Source organism: Cariama cristata, unplaced genomic scaffold, assembly GCF_000690535.1.
Source record: "Cariama cristata isolate BGI_N322 unplaced genomic scaffold, ASM69053v1 scaffold28364, whole genome shotgun sequence".
Classification (NCBI taxonomy): domain Eukaryota; kingdom Metazoa; phylum Chordata; class Aves; order Cariamiformes; family Cariamidae; genus Cariama; species Cariama cristata.
Window position 1 is genome coordinate 62,133 of NW_009612942.1, and position 20,407 is coordinate 82,539.

Below are 20,407 nucleotides of genomic sequence, written 5' to 3' on the forward strand. Positions count from 1 at the left end.
TGAAATGCCATTTTATTCTCTGTAGCAGGGAGGGGATTAGCAAGTTGTCTTCTCTAAAGCCAGTCTGAGTCATGGCTCTATGAACACTGAGAAAAGGATGTGGAACGAAGTGATGGGCGGGGAGCACTGGCTTTTTATTTACACGCTGCTTCCTTTGTGGGTGGTTACTGATGTGCAGAGTTTGCTAAACAGGGAAGGAGGGGGGAAAAAAGTTCTAGGTCCCCAGACTTTAATTCTGTTGGTTAACAAAACAGAAAAATAATAATGTACTGATTATAACAACATCATTGAGACAATATGTCTGTGGCAACTGTCCAATTCACCACAGGATGTAAGCAACAAGGGCAAGTTGCTTAAGGGGCTGAAAGCTGTGCTCAATGGTTTCTTGTTGCTAGGATTTTCTTCCTGGGAGAAAGAAACAGGTTGGACAGAGCTCAGAACAAAGAAGAAGGAGAAACTGTGGTAAGAGGAATGCAGAGACAGGAGCAGGCTGGGTTCAGGTGAAGAGATGAGGAACAAAGTCCTTTGCAGAAGTCAGGCCACGCAGCCATCAAGCTGAGCGTCCTACCTTGAAGTAGAAACCAAGAGCTAACGACTGGGTCAGTGATTTAATATGAAGCTCAGCATTAAGTACTTCACCTCCGTTTCTATACAAAGGAGATAGGAAGGTTTACTTGCCTACCTTGCAGGCATGCTGTGAAGGGTCACTGGTGGAAAGCTTGCACAATCTTCCTAAATCTTGCAACGCTTGATAATCACCAAGGAGAGGAAATAGTCTGTGGAACACTTGACCACTTGTGCAGAGCAGCAGGTGTTGATAACAGAATTACAAAAGTCAGTAAATGCCAAGAAAACACTGGGGTTCTGTTTCAGATATTTCTTATCTTTGCTTCAACATGGACTCCGAAGAACAGGGTACTCCTTGTGGAAAAAGCCCCAGCTCTACTCCCCTCTTCCTCCATCAACCATGCTGATATACAATGGCAGAAGACAACAAATACAGGGCAGATTGGTCTCACAAGGCACAAGTGCCAGGGGCAGGTCAAAGACTTCACAGTGAAACAGGGATAATATAAGCCAGGGAAGAGATGCTATGGGAAGGAGATGTACTCTCCTCTGCAGATGGAGAAAGCACCACTTCTGGTTTCCTTCCGTTACAGGAGCTGTTGTAGTCCAGAACTGGAAACAGGCAGACCTGTGCTTCATTCATACTCTGGCTATATTTCAGTTCATGTAATTTTGCTGGAGTGTCGGTTTACTCCTGCCAACCAAGCTACCAGATCTGCATAAATCAGTCTTACCTATCTTAGCACCCACTGTGCTTGTACGTCTAATATGAAAGCACAAAACAGGATGAGCAAACTATTCTTTCCAGTGAAGTCACAGGATCCTGTAATTTATTACCATGAACAGGCTGTAGAAAGACTTGTACATACAATGCCTAACAAGAGGACCTCACAACACGCAGACTTCAAGTCCCACCAATTAAGCATGAATGCTAATGTACAAAGGAAGTTTCCCTGACCCTGTCTCAGTCTTATCATGACCCACACGTCAGGCATCTGCAAGAGTGCTTGTACGGGCATGTTGTACACCAAGGCAAGGATCCTAAAAAGGATCACTGCATACTGCTGTAAGAGACGTGTACACTGAGGGCAGGTGGGGTAAAGCAATGATTCTTCTCACATGTACACTTATCAAAGGGCATTATCAATCCCACATTGTGTACTCCACCACACAGCTCAGCACAATCCTGGCTATTGCTGGCAATTTCTACTGTAGAGAAATAGAAAGTATGATGTCCACCTTCTCCCTCAGTTTCACTAGTGCCACACAGTTTGCCCCTTCTCAAGACACCCCTCAGCCACGTTATCTTTTCACACAAAATTCACATTAGGGCAGGTGTCTCTTTCGGCTGCAAGGAAGACAGTCCAAGGAATCTGTCCCTTTATGATGGCTCAAGTTCATATTGCCATCGAATAGAAGAGCATTGTACAATAAGGTCAGAAGCCAGGGACTAGCAGATGAGAACGGCTCAAAAGAAAAGGGGAAGGAACCCATAAGAGACTGTAAACACATTTTCTGAATCTTGAAAGAAAGAAGTCATTAGCATTTGTATTGGTTTCAGCCACTAACCCTTATGAGAAATGGTTGCATGCCTGAATTTCCTACGTTACCAGTCTTCATCTCCACAAGAAACAGAAGAGACCAAATGAAACCGAGACCTCAGGAACCAAACTTAAGACTACTATAAAAATAGGTTAGTTACAGTCCGTAATAGCAAGTAAAGAACATAATCCAAGGTCCCAATTTCTTCCTTTACAAAGTCACAAGGACAAATCATTGCTACTTGTGTTTCCAACAACTGATCACACATCTGTAGAAGCAAATCCAAGAAAAGACTGAACTGATCAAAGACTGTCAGAACTTTATGTCCTATGAATTTTTAAAATTTTATTTAAAAACAGAATTTAGCATTCTACTATGGAAAACTGCATGAAAATGCACGCAATGTGTTAGCTGCCTTGATTTGGCTTCTTTAGCAACTTATTGCTTGACTGTCCAAACAAAAATATGAAATTACAACAGGTTATGTGATGCTTTGGCAGCCAAACATAATTTTAAATAAAGACAGCACAATATACTGTACGCCCCACTAACATATTCATCACTACTATATTATCTATTTATGCAATTAAGTATCATACAGTCTGGACTGGACCCAACTGGACTACATATGTTGCTACTCCAGTTTACTGCATGTTGGCCAACTGTTTACCCAACTGAGATCCGAGTGCTGCTCTTGACAGTGTAATTGCTTTAGACTCATTAATATTAAAGAATTATAGAAAATATTTTTCTTGGACAGCTGTTAGTGCATGTGGAACAATAAGCTATATAACACTACTGGCAAATATGAATGGAATTTAGACACTAAATATGCTCATGGTAAAAAGACAACACTAAAGGTTCATTAATTGAGCCAAGGCCAATAAAAAAGGGCAGAAAAATCATTGCACCCATTCTAAGAAAACATTCATGATAATTACAACTATTTTGATTGAAGTTTATAGGGCTAAGATTTAGACTGTTTACCTTTTTCTTCCCTGGACAACGAGAACTTTAGAAGTGGTGCCATTCTTCCTACTCCCATACACTAGCCCAATGCTGCAATGTGTAGGTTAAATACATCGGGTCAAAGTTTGAACAGATTAAACATGTTTCATTGTTATTTTGAAAACTCTAGTAAACATTCCTATTTAATGTGAATTTCCTAAGCCCATGTCTTCTCCCTCATTCTTCCTTGCAAGGTCTAACAACTTTATACTAAATTCTGTCAAGCTTGGTACAGAAAGAGAGGATGCTAGCTTGCAACTCCTCAGCCCCCTAAAAGCCTGACAGGAGGTAATGTCATACTCTGTTTACGAGAATATCCAGAGGCTACACACAGAGCGTTATGGAATGCAACTGGAACTGCTGAAAAAAACAAAAATGGCTCCTCACTTTATCCACTCCTCTGCCTTGGTGGCTGCCTCCTGGTACTGCTCGGATGTCAGCTTGTAGATCTCTGCGTTCTGAAACAAAGAATATAATGCTCAGCTCTAAAAATTAAAAGCATCTCAGATCTTCCTCCGTCACAAAGTTATCTTCTATAATTAATAATGACTTCCAACAACAAACAGCATATTCAGTTCAAAGAACACAAAAAATGCTTGAACGTTGATTTTATTTTAGCGAAATGCATCAAGGCCACAACATGTCCTCCATTCCATGCTCACCTTTGTGAAGGGAAAGAGGGAGAAAAGGTCTCTCAACCAACCGTCAGCTTTGATTATTCCATGTAACCACAAAAACAAGGCGTTTCCAGCACTGAGTTCAGTTGTGTTTTGTTCTCTTTTTTCATTAATTGCTGTGAAGGATCTTGTAAGTTCCTGACGTGCAAGTATCAAAATTGGCTGCTAGCACTGGAAAATCCATTTTACATTTCAGTGCTTCTACTTATGTTACTTGTTCTTTAAAAGAAAATTATGCAGTCTGTTTCCCTTTTAACAACATAGGGAGGCGTATCAGGTATCAGTTAAGGCACTGCCAAACAGAGTCTGGAGTGTCTTGCTGCAGGGCTTAAGAGGTTTGCATTAAATTCTCCTGAGCTCGCACAGAAAGAGTTTTAGTTCAACAACTGCTCAGCTGCTGAACATGGAGGATGAATTCCTCCTCTCGGATGCACTTACAAGCCTCCCAAGCACAAACTGCAGAAGGGAACGGCTGCGCACCCCCAGCGACTTCGCTGCAAGGTCTTGTGTCACTAAACTGCTGATAAAGCTGCTTTAGGCAAAGCCTCTGGACTTTATACCGAAATAGCTGCAATTGCCTCACTCAAAGCTCATCTGCAAGGCCCTTAGTCTGAAAAGGCACATGCAGAAAATATGCAATAATCAATCAAAAAAGTGACAAAACGGTATTGAAAGCAAGGACAGCTATTCATTTACAGCCCGTTCTAGCTGCTATCTCATCTCTCGCCAAATTTGGTCATTTTATATAGAATACTATTCTTGCCCTTCTTCATTTATTTTCCCATAAATGCAGCTGTGGTCCTGCGCACGATGAGACGACACATATTGTTCAGTGGTTAGAAAAAGGAAAGGACAGATATAACTCAAGTTCTATTAGCGGTTCTGCCACTTGTGCAATCTTGGGCAAGTCACCATTTTCCATTTGCAAGCAAGGGATAACGGCTGCCTGTATCACTGAAGTTGTGTGAAGTTTAGCTAATTGGAGGGTTTATACAGGTTTTCAGAGCCTAGGCTTCAAGGTGCTATATTTAAGTGTTTTATCTCTGGTGCCTGAATTTATGTCACATACTGAAAAAAACACAGAACAGACTTTGCTTTTCCAAATTTTGACCTAGGAGACAGACTTAAACTGAGAAATCATGGAGGAGTAGCCACTTCAAAATGCATTTTGCCAGTAAATTATCATTAATGTTTTCGTTTACTTACTTGTTACATAATGGTCAAACTTCTGTGCTATTAAACCCATTTTTCTCCTTCTTATAATGAAAAGTTCAGTTTTTAATGCAGCCTTTTTCTCTGTCGTGTAAACAGACCTCATGACTTTCAGCTCCCTGCTGTTACTTATTCACACATGAAACCACAAGACCTGTGCTTCATTAATTAAATTTGCCATTAAAAATTAAATAATGTGAATAAGTAGATGTAAGCGTTATCTCCATGGGCTTCTTAAGTGTCACCGTTTCTCCAATTACTACCTAAGCAATTTTCATATTTCATACTGTCTGATTTCTCAGAGGGACTGGATTTGAGAGATCAAAATAAGAGAAACTGGGAAAGAAAAAAAGCAAGGTAGTAAAATTAAACATTTTTCAGGCAATAGGAAGTAGCCCTGTCAGATACTATTAGCCTGCAGCACTCTGTAGTGAAACAGCAGCAGGAGAGGAAAACAGGAACAAATATATTGTACGTGTGACCCAGCATGAGGTTGGCATTTAACCCAGCTAAAGAAATGAAAAATAGCCCACAGATTCATTTGCTGGTTGCACTGTCAATTAAAGTGGTGGTGGCACAACCTTGCCTAGTTTATTAGAGAGAGTTCAGCTGCCCAGTATGATGGTCAGCCTCATCTTCAACAACATCAACTACAAACATGGACAAAAATAGCTGGGAAAGAAATCAGTATGAAATAGCTCTGGATCCTAAAGCTGATGAAAAGCAGGCAAGTGAGAACCTGAACGGAGAGGCAAGAATCACAGTGAGGGAAAGGAGAAGAGACCTGGCCTCAAAGAAACCACAAGGCACATGGCACGATGTGAAGATCAAGGAGGCACACAGAAGACCTTCAACCTGAAGGTGAAAGCTGCTGAGTTTTAAAAATGAAAAGGAAACGTCTTCGCATGTGATCCAACTGGGTTTCTTGCCTTTGGATCAGACCTCTCTGCCACCTTCTTTCTCCTTCTCCTCAAAACCCCTAAAAACCTATGAAGCAGTATTTCCAATGCTATTAATCAGTATCTTTAAATGCTTCCCCAAGTAAGAAAAACGGAGTTTTACCATTTAAACCCAAGTTCATTCAACAAGAAGCCTTGTTAAACACATTTTCCTTGGCCTCTAGGCCCTTTCCTACCTTGGGAAAGTCACATTCACTTTTGTCCTAAACACTAAATGAGCAATAAATGGGGTAAATGAACAACAGACGGGCCTTTCAGCATGGGCACAGACTCGGCAGGTTCTGTGATTTGGGGCTTCTATTCACAGAGAGTAATTTTCCAAGTATCCTCATCTATACAACTTAAGATGCAAGATATGCTTCATTTTCAATAATTTACCTCCCACGCTATGGCAGGGGATAATGTTCCAATGGCCTACAAAAATCTAGGACTTTATAATAAGGTTGCAAACGAGGAACCAAGCCAGAAACCACCTATGCACTTCCCGTGACTTCAGCAGAGCCGCCCACACAGAAGGGCTATTCAGAACAGTATTTGCACTTGAAACAAAGTCTGATCTGCCCGTAGTCTTAGTGAAGTCCTTTAGCTTCATAAAACGATATTCAGTTGCACAGTAAAAGAGAGAACATTCAACACAAAGTTACAAGACATCAACGCTGCTTTTAATTTACTCTCACAATATTTGATGCTTGAGATAAAATGGCAGCTCACAAAGAAAAAGTTGAACATTAGACCTCAACTATTATTAAATAAAGCTCCTGGCAGTCTTAGTTGCAGAAATAAGTTTAAAAACACGACCAAAGGACACCATAAGGGCTCAAATAACAAGAGACACAGAAAGAATGAATGAACCACCTAAAATGTTTCACTTCTCTCAATAAAGCTTAGCCTTGGGGGAGCCAACTTCAGAACATCACAGCTTTGTCATATGGGGAGAGAGCTCTCCAGAGAGGACAAACAAACTAAACAAAGAAATGTTAGTTTGAACGATTTTCCCCAGCTATTAAATGATGGTTCGTAGCAAATAATAAAAACACTGAGAAGTTATAAAAATACATAACTAGAGCCTAAAGACCAACAGAACTACTTTCCTTTACCCTACTGCTTTTCTACAACAGATTTGCTGCTATATCCTTGCTCCCCACTCTTCCCAAAACACCCTTGCACTAAAATTTCCCCTTTCAAAGGCAATCAGGTTTTAAAACTCAGAGCTAAATTTGGAGTAATTTTAATTCAGCATTCCTCCTTGGCTGCAAACACGCAGAGAAACTCCAACACTCACTACTACATCACGCTACACTGCCCAGGCCCCTTCCACAACATGTAGCAAAGAAAGTAAGAAAACAATATAGCAGCAGAAGACGGAGTTCTCTGGGTTATTTGAGGAGGAAAAGTAATTGAAGCATGAAGAGAAAACCCTGCCAGCTCATTCTCACATTGACATTAAACCACGTTCCTTACAACTTCAGTGAAATAGGCACTACTTGTGGTAACACAGAAAACCGAGCAATGCGAGCATGAGGAACTAGAAATTAATCAGATTTTAAGCTAAAATCTTTGTGAACATCAAGCAGCAGCAGCAAAAACCTGACACTGGGACACATATGTCTCCATCGGGTTCAGTCTGGGTCAATAGATCAGAAGGAGTTTGGATTAAAAAAAACCCAACCACCGTCACCACAGCTATCTTGAGATATTTTGACACCTCAGAGTATAGAAGCTTGTCAGTGGTCACAGTGCTTAAAGATACAAAGAGGATTAACAGCTGTTGAAATGCTGCCAGCCTAGATGAATGCTAGCGATACCTCTGATGAAACGGAGCAGGCCAGTGGAGACCTTGACAAATGCTGCAGACGACAGCCGGGGGATTAGATGCTACAATCTGCCTTGCACCTGACAGACGCATTGCTTCGATCCCCTCTCCTGACGTCCATGCTTGCCAGCTTCCAGCAAACCTCCCACCGCAAGCCCCACTCGAGCTGAAAGGAGCACAACAGGCAGTGCCTCATAGCGGGGGGAACGCATGGTGTGCCCCAGGAGTAGGAAACACCACAAATTTGGGAGAGAAAGAGGAAAGAAAAGCAGAGGTTACACCTCACGTATCAAACGTCAACTGGGAGATGTTCAAATTCCTGCTTCCAGCTGCTTCTGTAGCCAGAAATAAGACCGCAGACCATCCTGATAAAGCAGCACGACTGTCACCTGCCTGCACGCACTCGGGGATGGGGAACACGCGGATGCCCTGGACACAGCTGCTGCCATGAGGAACAGCAGGAAGCTACAGAAGAACTTTGGTTAGCGCAGGCTTCAGGAACTGCCTTTGCTGACAGCACTGCCTAAGGGAAGGAAAGGAAAGGTACACCCGGGCACCACACACCTCACCGGGTTGCTGGTTCACACGCACTGTAAATCAGGTTGTTCATTCTCACTGCTGAGAAGTCGCATGCAAATGGCTCCTAACAGATTTGAAAAATTACCCCATCTACCTGCACCCCTCCCGCAGGTACAGAGACAGATGAGCTGAACCTATCTGTTCACTGGACGACCGTTTGGATCTGTTAAAATGAACCTACACAATTAATCACTGCTATCAACTTTGGTCCAGAACAGGGAGTTTGGGAATTTCAGGACACACTGCAAGAAGAAATCTCTTCACCTCCTGAGCTCACTCCTCTTGAGTTCCTGCTCGGCCTGTTTGTTGGTATCAGCTATCATTTTGCTAAAAGAGATCATTCATATTTTCTCCCTCCTATCAAGCAGGAGTGCACATACACATAGAAGTCAATTCACAAGGAACAGAAATATGCATATGAAGCATATCACAAGAACATAGAAGCCAAGGGTTAAACTGCTTTTATGCGAATTCAAATGTTTTTTTCTTAAAAGATAATAGAGGAAAGATGCAAGCAACTGCAAACAGCTTGCTGATACAGAAAAAAGATTATTTTTTTTTCAGTCAAAGCCAACTTCTAAACACAGCTCTGCTGTTTGCTGTTCATGTGTGGGTTCATCCACTCCTCCCGCTGAGACCAATAATGAAATGAGAGCATTGAATTTGTGTCATTCTATTCTTTCCTTCGGCACTAAGTTGTGAGATCATAAATTTTGGATTAAGATTCAGAGAAGACAGAAAAAGAGCAATGTCCACAGCAACAACACAGGAAAGTTAAACTAGTCACAGGCAGAAGTATATTCCTGTTTGAACAGATCTTCTCACGACTGCAGTATTATTCTGAGTTGAAAGCAAAATATTAATTATGTAGTGTACCTAGACAGTTTCTCAAAGATAAAATCCCACAAAATACCAATCTCCACAAAACTTGAGGGAGACAGAGCATGGAAGGACCACAGCTGGGTTTATCCTGTGGATAACAAGCTAAGCACGAAAAGGTTAAGCTACAGCCCCTAAAGCACACAGTGAATCAAACCAACCTACACACCCCAAGACTTCCCAGAACCAGGTCCCACAACGAGATACTCTACCTGGGTGAAAACAGGTTTACAGACCCAGACTGAGATCGCACGCCAGAGTCAGACTGTCTCTACGAAGGCACCCTGGGAAAAGTCCAATTAAAACAGGTATCCCACAGAAAGATGGTATTAGGAACTTCTTCCAAATGCTGCAAGTGCCTCACTGGAAACATACTGAAAAGCCTTATGTTATCTTCAAGTCAGAAAGACAGCCAACAACAAAGAAATTATTACTACAGAGGCGATTAAAAGGGGAAGAAGGAGAAAAAAAAAAAAAAACAGAAAGAATTAAACACTGCGTTTATATGAGGTTGCTTTAAAGCACACCGTTCTGAAAGACTGCAAATAAAGCATTAGTAATTCTTTAAAGACAAACTCTGGAAAGTAAAAGCACCTTCAAAGAGAAAGGCCATAAAATGCCAGCAGGCAACCCAGGCTTTCTGACAAGGACAGCAACAGCAACATGAAAGGCCCAGATTAACACTAAAACTGTTGTAGGAGAGTATTCCTCTGCTTTCCTCCTAGCTGGAATTTTAATATAGGAGCGAGAAGTCTTAGGTGAGGAATTCACAGTAAATGCCTGAATCAATTATACCTGACAAGTGCAAGTAAACAGGCTTCCCAGGCATTGATTAAACATCAAGGGTTTTCAGCATCTGCTTCAGAGAAGTCCTACACCTGGCTGACCTGCACAGATAACGTACTGTTCGTGACTCTGAGGGCAGAGCAGTGCCTGCTAAATCCCTGCGCCTGTGCTGGGTGGCTGCACAACTAGTCCTGTAGTGATACCTGGGTCTTATCAGCCGACCCATCACACAACCAGGATGAACTCCCAGATCACAAGACGCTGCCTCTAACAACTGGGCATTGTCCAAGAGAGAGTGGCAGGTGTGCAGAGAATCAGTGCCAAGGAAAGGGAAGGAGAGAGGAAAAAAGGGAATTGCCAGAATACCAAGAGTGCCAAGGCATGCAGCTGAAAGTTTCCCTAGGAGGGTGACCAGCACTTCAGAGAGAAAAAAAGAGGGGAAAAAAAAAACCAAACAGAAAATTGGCAGTCATCAAGTACTTGTCATACACTAAAAAAAGATACTAAGTACATTCCCTGTCAGGCCCATCACAGGTGCTTATTCTGGGAAGGGAGTAATATTATAGCCAAGGCTTGATGCCATCATGCCAAAGTTGGTATTTGACAGAGCCTCCAACATAACTCCCACCACCTCGGACAGGCATGCTGCAGCTAAAACTCCCAGCTTTCTCTGCTGAGAATATCCCTAAAACCCATTTATAAACTGCAGCAGCTGGCCCAGTTGACAGTTCCTGTCCCAATTTTAAAAATCTAAATTACATTCATGACCCCATCCTTTCCCACAACAGAGAGCTAAGGAATGCAATTCCCTGGATTCCCAGAGGAAGCCAGAACAGGAGGGACCCAAGGTAGCGGGATATGCAAGAAGACTGGAGAACACTGAAGAAAATTCAACACAGCCATGCACTTGCATGGGTAAAGGGAACTGCTATAAGAAACAAGCAAACAAAAAACCACTAAAACCAGAAGCATACCAAAGCCTGCAAGTTCCACCCCCTCCCAGGGTTCTTCCTCTACCCCCAACAGCAAATTATTCTCCATGTGCAGTTTCCAGTAAATCAAGCTTTGCTAAATAACCCCGACATGTGCGGGGCCGAGAACCAGTCAACAAAGCAATGATGAGATGTCCCTGGAATGATTAAGGAAAATGCAGACATCTCTCAGGTTACAAGGAAGTCTGTTGTATTCTCCCCTTAGTGCATATGCAATGCTGCAAGCACTGTTCCGAAAACCTCTGATATTCAAAGGCTCATTTGGTTGACAAGGAGCCTGTGGATTCGTGGACAGATTGTCACACAAACTGTCAGGTTTTTAGAGAGACTATCAGACCTCTCTTTGCCTACGTTATGGAGCACATCAAAGACACAGAAGATGAACCAGACACAGACTGCACAGATCTGACAGAATGGTGGGTGTACATATTCAGAATACTGTACTGCTGGGGGGGTAGGCTTAATGTGAATAATCAGGGGCTGAAAGTTCCAGAAATGTGACAGTTTTTGGCAGTGATTCTCATCTTTGCATTTATTTATCGAAGGGAGAAAAACTGCCATACTACAGGCAAACTTGGGAGAGGAAGAAAAATTATATCAGCAGCAATTTATTTTGCCACTGTACTTTTTCTTTATTATTATTACTCCCAGAGCATTTTCTGAAGATATTTGTATTTTCAGTCAGGGTTCTCTCACTACGCTTGCAGCTTCTCTTCCCATTTTATCCTGTAGGAGAGGCTGGTTTAATGATTACAGCCAAAAAGACCACTAAGACTTTACAGGTCACTGTACACAGTTAATGACACAGACAAATCCACGCTTTCAAAAGTGCCCGCTGGCTCATGGCTCTGTCTGGAGATGCTCAGGAGCTCATTATTCAAAACTTCAAGCTCAAGTTATGGGTAATCAGCACATCTGAAGAAATATACCATACCCAGACAACCAAAAAGTGAAGTAACAAAAGCTATTATAGAAAATACTAACCTTAAGCACTAGGGTCTCACTTTTTAAATAAGGACAATGTTCGCTTATCTTCCAGTGAGCTAGAAACCTCAGTTAATGAATACCTGGAAAAAGTTCCTAGCTCCACAGCTCAAAAGTAGTTTTACAAGGGTAACTTGATGTCATTCCCCTTTATTAGTAATACTTAAACAAACATTATAAAGCAACAGTGTATTTATTTTATAGCTGGCAAAGAAAAAGTTAGGCTAGTTCTAACAAAAAGTATTGATTATTACTTTAAAAGGAAAGTAAAATATAAAATGAAACACCGATAACAAGAAAGAAAATGGATTAACACAGATTCCTTTGGTCTGTCTTTACAATACCACTGTCACATAACCTCCAGTTCTCCCTGCAAGGCATCAGTTATGCCAGAGAAAAGAACACCAGTATCTTTTTATAGTTATTTTGCTATTCAAAACGGATTGAAATTCTCCACACAGTAAACAGAAAATAAACACGATGTTTATCCTAAGATAAAAAAGCCAAGGAGGACAAAAAAGAAGGGATAGGAAAAGGGATAAGAAAGAAATCTGAAATATTTGTATGCAATTTCCTTTCTGTCATTTGACAGTCTCATCCTCTCTGCTTTTAGCAATCTTCTCTTTTACACAGTTTTAATGGAGCGGTTTTGCCTTCTCTGAAGAGGACAAGGCATTGAAGAGACATCTCTGTAGCTGGCAAAGAGCTTGTGAAGTCTCCAAAGACAAGCCCAGAAGGACCACAGACCACCAGTCAGGTAGAAAGAGGCATTTTCACAGCAGGGCTATTGAGACGTAAATACTAACATGAAAATCAAACACCCATCGAGAGCAGAGGCAGCCACACAAATGCTTCATTCCCATACTCCGGCACAGACCACTCCTTCACAGTCGATGACTCTCACAACCCTGCTGCATGATGCCACCCACAGCCTTCAATAGCTTTTGGTCACCACCAGCTTAGGGTTGTACTTTCATTACAGAATCCCAGCGGAGGAAAGGGGACAAGCCATTTCTCACTGTTAGCCCATTACAGAACAACAGGAATAATTACTTATTAACATTAAACCATAAAAATCTCATAAAGTCTTGCTGCCAAGGCATCTCAGGAACATAAACAGAAGAATGTCACATGTATGGTGTACCATACACTCGTAGATGCAAGCTAAGTCTACTCTGAGAATTTAATCTCTAAATGCTGTCTCTAACAGTAAGGAGTACTACATGCAAACAACAACAGACCTTGACATTGAGACTAAATGAGGAAGAAATAAAAGTAGGCTTAAAGCTCCAAAAGAAATATTTTGCTATAAGCATTGTAATTACTGGGGGGTTGTTGCTGTAGCTGATAAACTTTGTAACAAGAAAAGGCTTGGGAAACAGTGTTAGAAGGCGATTTTTTCAGCCTCATGAAACCAGTATCAGTTTTTCCACCTATTATCTACCAGATAAGATCAAACAAAAAATCCTAGCTTTTCAACTGGGGACCACTTGGGCTCAGAAATCTGATAAGAACACAAAGAAGGGCAAGAACTATACTTTTGCTGGGGAACAACAGGAGGGGGAAAAAAAAACAAACAAACACACACCACAAACACCACAAACCTGGAGCCAAATCCTTTCTCCAAAGAACAAGTGAACACACAAACTCATAACCCAGCACTGTCCTGTTTTCAGCTGGCAAGGACAAACTCTGTGTTCCTCACCAGGACGCCCTTTGCCTATCATATAAATCGACAGCTAGGACACAATTGTAATTTTTCTTTGTTCTTCCTGCAAGAAATCCTTGCCTCTAACTGGAGGAAGAGTTATCTCGGTGCCACACGAGTGACTGATTAGCCATCAAGAAGTAATGGCTTTTTGCTACTGCTAACAGAAGCTGTATCTCAACAAATGACCTAAAGGTGAAAGGTCTCATATACTACACTTAACTCCCTAAACAGTCAAAGGAAATTTTGTGGTATACATAACTATTATGAAAAATAAAGTTAAAACACTTACATACATGCCCAGGCGGGCACACAATACAGCAATTTTACACACCCATATGAATTGTCTTCTCTGTTTCAAGAATCACAGTCCAGCCAGTTCAAGGCTTGCTGCATGTCAGGGCAAATTAGATGATTTCTGTATACCAACCAATACATCATAAGACATCTCTAGGGGGAAAAAAAAAAAAAAAATATCCAGGCACTCCCTGACTGACCCAGGCATGCAAGCTCACAGCAGCCTTGCAGCTTGAAATTATGTAAGCAAAGATTTGGCTTCTGTTCAGAAGAATGGGGAGGGAGAAGGAAGGAGAAGGAATTAAGCCTTTTTCTTATGAAAAGACCTGAAATGCAATAATTGGGAAGGCAAAGAAAAGCTAGCTCTTCTCATAAAATAACCTAGTTATTATAAGTCTTCTCAAATCAGAGGCTTAGAGTTTTATCTCAGCTCCTGCATTTCCTTCTCCCATCTCTCACTCCTCTGTGGCCCCTTGGAGACTGGCACAGAACAGGTGGCCTCTCGGCATTTTCTGGTTCTGTGGCCATTTCTCGCTGTCACTGCCCTCTGCACAGGGCAGCATCTTTTATCTGATGGCTGCTCCAGTGGTGAATACCTACCAGGGCAAAATTCTCCTCTCTACATTTGTCAGGGTTCAATTCCCAGAGTTCTAGTGCATATGAGACGTATGTTTACTCTTTTTATTAAAAACAAAATAAAAATTTAGTCATTATTTCATAATTATTTACAATGGGGCTTGACTGCGAATGGGTGAGCCAAGTAATCCTCATTAGAGTCAAGCTGTTTAATGGTAAACTGCGACCCGGATCATTCTCAGTGCAGCAAAATACATAGCCAAACCACTAGCTAACCTCAAAAACAAGCAAACAAAAAACTCATCATCCTGGGATCAGGAGATTCTGTGGCTGATGAAGCAAGTACCATTTGCAGTGGCTCAAGACCTCATGGTGAGCTTGATGGTGTACGTGTATTTAACAACATTAAAACACGTTATTTACAAGCTATTTCTGAGTCACTCTGGTCTCTTGGGAAAGTGCATTATATGTTCAAGAAACTGGAGTAGCTCTTTTATTTATGTTTCTTTAAAATGACTGGCAGATGGGGAAAAACCTTGAGAGAAGTGGCCCTAAGCTGTCATGAAAAATGTATTTAACACACCCACAGTAAACTACTAAACACACTCACTTCAAAAGGTACAGCCACTGTAAATACAGAGTAGTCCCTTTTTAAAGTCTCATCCCTGGACTACTTAATTCAACACAAATTCGAGATGTTCTGTGGAGTCTGCCCAATTTACAGTGCAATTATTAGCCATATTTTCCATTAACATGATGACAGCATATTCTGTAAGGGCAGAGTCATAATTTTAAGGAAGTTTTCAAAACGAGTCCAGGCCTTGGCTTTATTTATAAGTCACAATAGTGATGCCTTTTTTCCTGCCACATGTGGAAAGACCGCTGTGGGCTGAAAAAGGAATCTCAGATTCCCCAAAGTCAGGCTTTTATGCAAGTGGATTCCACATACACAGGGAAGTTTTGTCTACCTGAAACAATTTCCAAGACTAAATCCAAACCCGGAATATCCCAAGAGAAGTACAAGCTTCAATCATCCAAATCCCAGCAGACACACAGACTCCAGCCTAAGGCCTGGAACGTATTTAATCAATTCACTGTGCTAACTCTCTACAGTTTCATAAAATAGCCAATACTGCAATAACAAGGCCAAAAATTAATTGTACACTGGTTGGCGAATTACACTGAAATAACAGGCAGTACTGGTATTTATTAAAGCAGGATAATGTAGTTGGTGCTAAAGTACAACCAGACCACAGAAAAATAGGTGAGAGACAGACAGTGTGTGTGTGCACACATGTACGTATGTATGCGCACGTGAGTGCTTCTTTCCATTAGAAAAGTAGCACTGGTTTTCCTGGCAACAGTGCTACTTGTATATACACACATTTATAAACACCATTCTGCTTATAAACAAGCATATAAACAGCACAAAGAGGGAGAAAACAGAAATTTAAACTATTAGGCAATAAGAACATGAAGGGAAAACTAGGTTGAATAAAAAATGGGAAGGGAGAGTATAGGAAATATTAGATAATGGGGAAAGCTCTCAAAAGAAAGACAAAAGTACCCCTTGTTTTGCTCTTTTTGGACAAGGCTTGACAAATACACTGGTGTTGAGTTCTAACAAAGAGACAAGATCACATTCTAGGTCTTTTTGTTCTGCCTTTAACAAGTCTTCATAGTGATACACTGATGAGACCAGATACCAGATTGTTATCTAAATTCAGCTGCTAAATTCAGTGTTAAGACACTAAGTTCAAACCACACATTGCCACATTTATTTCACAAGTCGAGCCTGAGGATGGATTCCTCCAAGATGAAGCAGCCCATAAGCATCATTCTCTCCCTCTGCAAAGGTACTCTAAATGCCAAGAAAACAAAATCACCGTAAGGCTCTGACAGTTCACCCTTCAGCACACAGACTGCAAACACGTCTCTACACTAATCGTCCAGACTGAAGAGGAAGCAAACACTTAGTTGCTGTTTGCATAGAGGCTGCTTGTAATTTGATGTAATGTACTGTACATCAGTCAACACATATTGAAGAGAGAACATACACACTGCAGAGAAGGCAGAGAGGCAGTGCTGACATCTAACACGTTTTATTTACCCTATTATAGATGTTCTTCGAGTTCATCAAATTACCAATCAATTTATCTGATTTCTAAAAGCTGGTGTACTGAGGCATATTAACTACTAAACTTTACAAGCTTCCAGCAAAGCAGCCATTAAATGGGTGAATTGAGCACAGGGTACTGGAAGTCAGTTTGCGAGCTGGCCAAGAGCAACAACGAAGCAACCTCTGCCCGCAGAGAGGGAGATGATGGAGAAGCATTAAGAAGGCAGCCTCCTCTAGATGCTGTTCAGCCCTAACAGATACCAGCAGAAAGAAGAAAATAGGGATGCCATACACCCTCCTCCTCCCTGAACATGACATTTAATGTCTGTGAATAACTGAAAAGAGGAAGAGGATGGCAGGTCAGAACTGGTTCAGATGACAATTTCAGGTTTGTTCTTTTTTCATTTTGTTCCCGGAAATTTAATGCGCACACAGGACAAAATCTTCAGTTCTCTAAATATCAAAGGCTGTGCCCTGAAAGACTGCTAGAGCCACCGCCACCTGAAAGACAACATCCACACAGCCTTGGACAGACAGCCTGAGCCACTGGGAAGTGATCTGGATGATTAGGATGGATCTTATCAGCCTATTTCAGAAAACTATACTGGGGATTATTCTTCTTGTGTTCAGAAGATTAAATCAACAGTTCGATGAACTGGGTGCTTTGTTATATTGCTCTGTTGGCCTGAAAGGCAAACTGCTTTTTTGGATCACAGCTGTTGCAGGTTCACATAAAGCACTGCTGGGTTTGTGGGAGGAAGGGTTTGCAGCAGGGCCAGGGGATGAGAACTGAGCAAATTAGGTAAGAAAAAAAATTGGAATTGTAAAGGATATTGTAAGGCTCAACTACAAAGGCGGGAACAAGAAATACTTCTGAAAGGGAAATACATTTTTTGAGACCAGAACTTGGTTTCACACTACCTGTTCTTTCTCAAAGTACCCCACGGCACTGGCTAGAGCAGTAAGCTAGTGGCTGGCAACACAGTGACTGGGGGCAAACAAAGCAGCCCTTACACACACAGCAATAGCTCACATGTAGCCGAAAGACGTTACAGGCCATTTTATTGAGAAAGCAAACAGTGTCAGCGACACCTGCCAAGACATATCAACTCATTTAGAAAAGGGCATTGAATCTTTAACTCCTACTGAGAGGGCAGAGGGTTCAGTTGAAGATAACACCTCAACACGGCTTGCTTTTTCAAAGGTAGGCGGGTGCTCTCTAGGTCTCATGGATAAAGAGACAGCCTGGGATCCCAACACAGGGAACTGAGCCCTCACCCCCTTCAACAGAGATCCCCTGCCAGCTTTACCAGGTGACATCAGTTTGTTCAGGCCCACAGAATCTGCTTAAAATTGATCATGAAGACCCAACACAAACATATTATTCTGAAGGTTCTTTTTCCAGGCTGCTGTCACTTTCTCCACGGAGATTTTTACTGAGGTGAGTTACTTGCCAAAAAGCATAGAAATGACAGTGGACTCACATGTAGGGGTGTCCTTGATGCAGAAGTAGGACACTGCTCCAAGAAGAAGGATCAAGGCCAATAAGAATAACAAAAATAAGTTCACCTCTCATTCTTTACACATCCTAAATGCTTTACAAACATGAGCTAAATGATAAGTGCAAGGGCAAAAGGAGATTAATTTAAACAAATCAAACAAGGTGAATGCCACACACAAAATTACAAGATTTGTGAAGCTAAGTAGAGAAAAAGGCGCAGTCTACCCTATTAATAATTAAAAAAAAATAGTATTTGTTCAATGCATTCCTTTCCCACTTGCATAAATACTCTACAGCTTATGAATACCTCTTGTGCTACTTACTGTTCTGAAAAACTACAAGCAGAAAAACGTTGCATAATGATGTACCCACTGCTCACGGTAGTCCACAGCCACCTAATAAAAGATAACGTGGGAGCCGGAGCTTAGGAAAATCCAAACAAAGAAGAGACACCACCTATAGCAAGGAGTTTCACTTCATCTGCTGAGATTACCTTCAGCCTTTCTCTGCCATTTTACACTACTCCAAACAGCTGCCCATGTTTTGTTACACTATAGCACTGTCCTTAACCTTTGTCAGGTTAAACCCAGCAAGAGGCCAAATAGCAAAAGGAGTCAAACATATATTTACCTGGGAGAAAGTATACAACTAATGCACTAAGTAAAATCTCCCAGCATCTGAAGGGTTCCAGGAGAGATTGCATTTCTTTCTTATCATACTTTTAAAAGGATGTTTCTACCATTTGGAGAAAGCAGGACAATGCATATACAGAATGCTGAATACAAATCCCAGTTCTAAGCAGTATACACATTAACCATTTATACCAAGCTTCCTCCCTCCCTGCTTCTCTGTAACATAAAAATGCATGAAAGAGTATCATCTTAAGCTTCTCAAATCGAGTGTTTCTGAGGTTTTCCTTACAGATTATTGGGTCCAATTCTCATTCTTTTTACCCAGAGAAACACTACTGTACAAAACCTCCTTCAAAACAGTTGAGACAAGACCCACTTTTTGTGAAACAATTCCAAATTACACGGATGAGACGTAAAATTAGTGTAACAAGTCAGAGTTAGAAGTTTAACTACTTATAACAAATTACTCAGGTCTCATTACTGGATTACTTATTGGAGATTAGACAGTCACATTGGAAACACAGGTGTGGAATGGAATGTCTGTATCACCAGCTCCAAAATCCTGCAATTACACACAGTCATATAAGAAATAGTCAGTTCAAAGGATCTATTCCCTGTAATTTTCCTGATTACCAAAATACTTCAGGCACTCCAAAACAAAAACGTACAAGCAACCCAAGAGACTGAAACACACAACTACAACAAACTCCCAGAGTTAAAGTAAGGAAGACCAAGGGCATTACCAGTGTCCTGATCCTCTACAAGGAATTTGTGCAATAAAATTTGATTACAAAAAAAAAAAGTCTAAAAAGCATGCACCGCACTGCAGGCACAATAAAGCCTACCACCCCTTCACACACACACAAGCACTGACAAACTGATGATGAAGGGTGCAGTGGGAAGAATACCTCCCTACAACAAAACACAGTATCGGTTTAATCCCAGTACAGCTCCTTCACGCATTCAAATCTGCCCTCAAAATAGCTGAATGCTGCCAGTAGCAGCAGTGTGTGGCATTTGCTCAACACAAGTCAGAAGTGCAAACTAAGCGTTAGGCACTACAAAGAAACAAAACCACATAGTGATTCTGATATAGCTATCGTATATATTCATGGTCCGCCCATATCTTGAGCACTGTGTGCACAGTTCTGGTTCACACCTCAGAGAGGATTAAACAGATGTGGAAAAGTTTCAAAGCCAGGATGGTCAAAGCATTTGGGACAAGTAGCCCATATACTTGCCCTGATCTTGCACTCATCCCTGGACATCCACTTTCGGTCACAGTCAGGACCAGCATATTGAACTAGATGGATCTTTAGTGTGACGCAGCACTGCAGCGCCCACCATCTTACTTCTTCCCATGCTTTATCAGAAGATGTATGTAAAACCCCCAAAGCTGAAACACTGATATTATTTTTCCATGCATGCCCTTTCCTGTGAAAATTTTAATAAGACTGTCTGGAGAAACTGAGTTTCTCAGGATCTATTTGAAATCAGGTACACCCATAGCTCATCTCATGCAAAACTAAAGGCAAAACCTTTTTAGCATTTTTATAGCTTTACTGTTTCACAACAC

At 41.4% G+C, this 20,407-nt stretch overlaps 1 protein-coding gene across 1 annotated transcript in view; it reads right to left on the minus strand.

Moving 5' to 3' along the window:
* LOC104160646 (MICOS complex subunit mic25-like) overlaps positions 1 to 20,407 on the minus strand; it is a 114,926-nt gene that overhangs the window by 50,458 nt on the left and 44,061 nt on the right. The window contains exon 6 of the mRNA XM_009698828.1: positions 3,505 to 3,575. Coding sequence (XP_009697130.1) covers positions 3,505 to 3,575 — 71 coding nt within the window. The remainder of the gene's footprint in view (positions 1 to 3,504; positions 3,576 to 20,407) is intronic.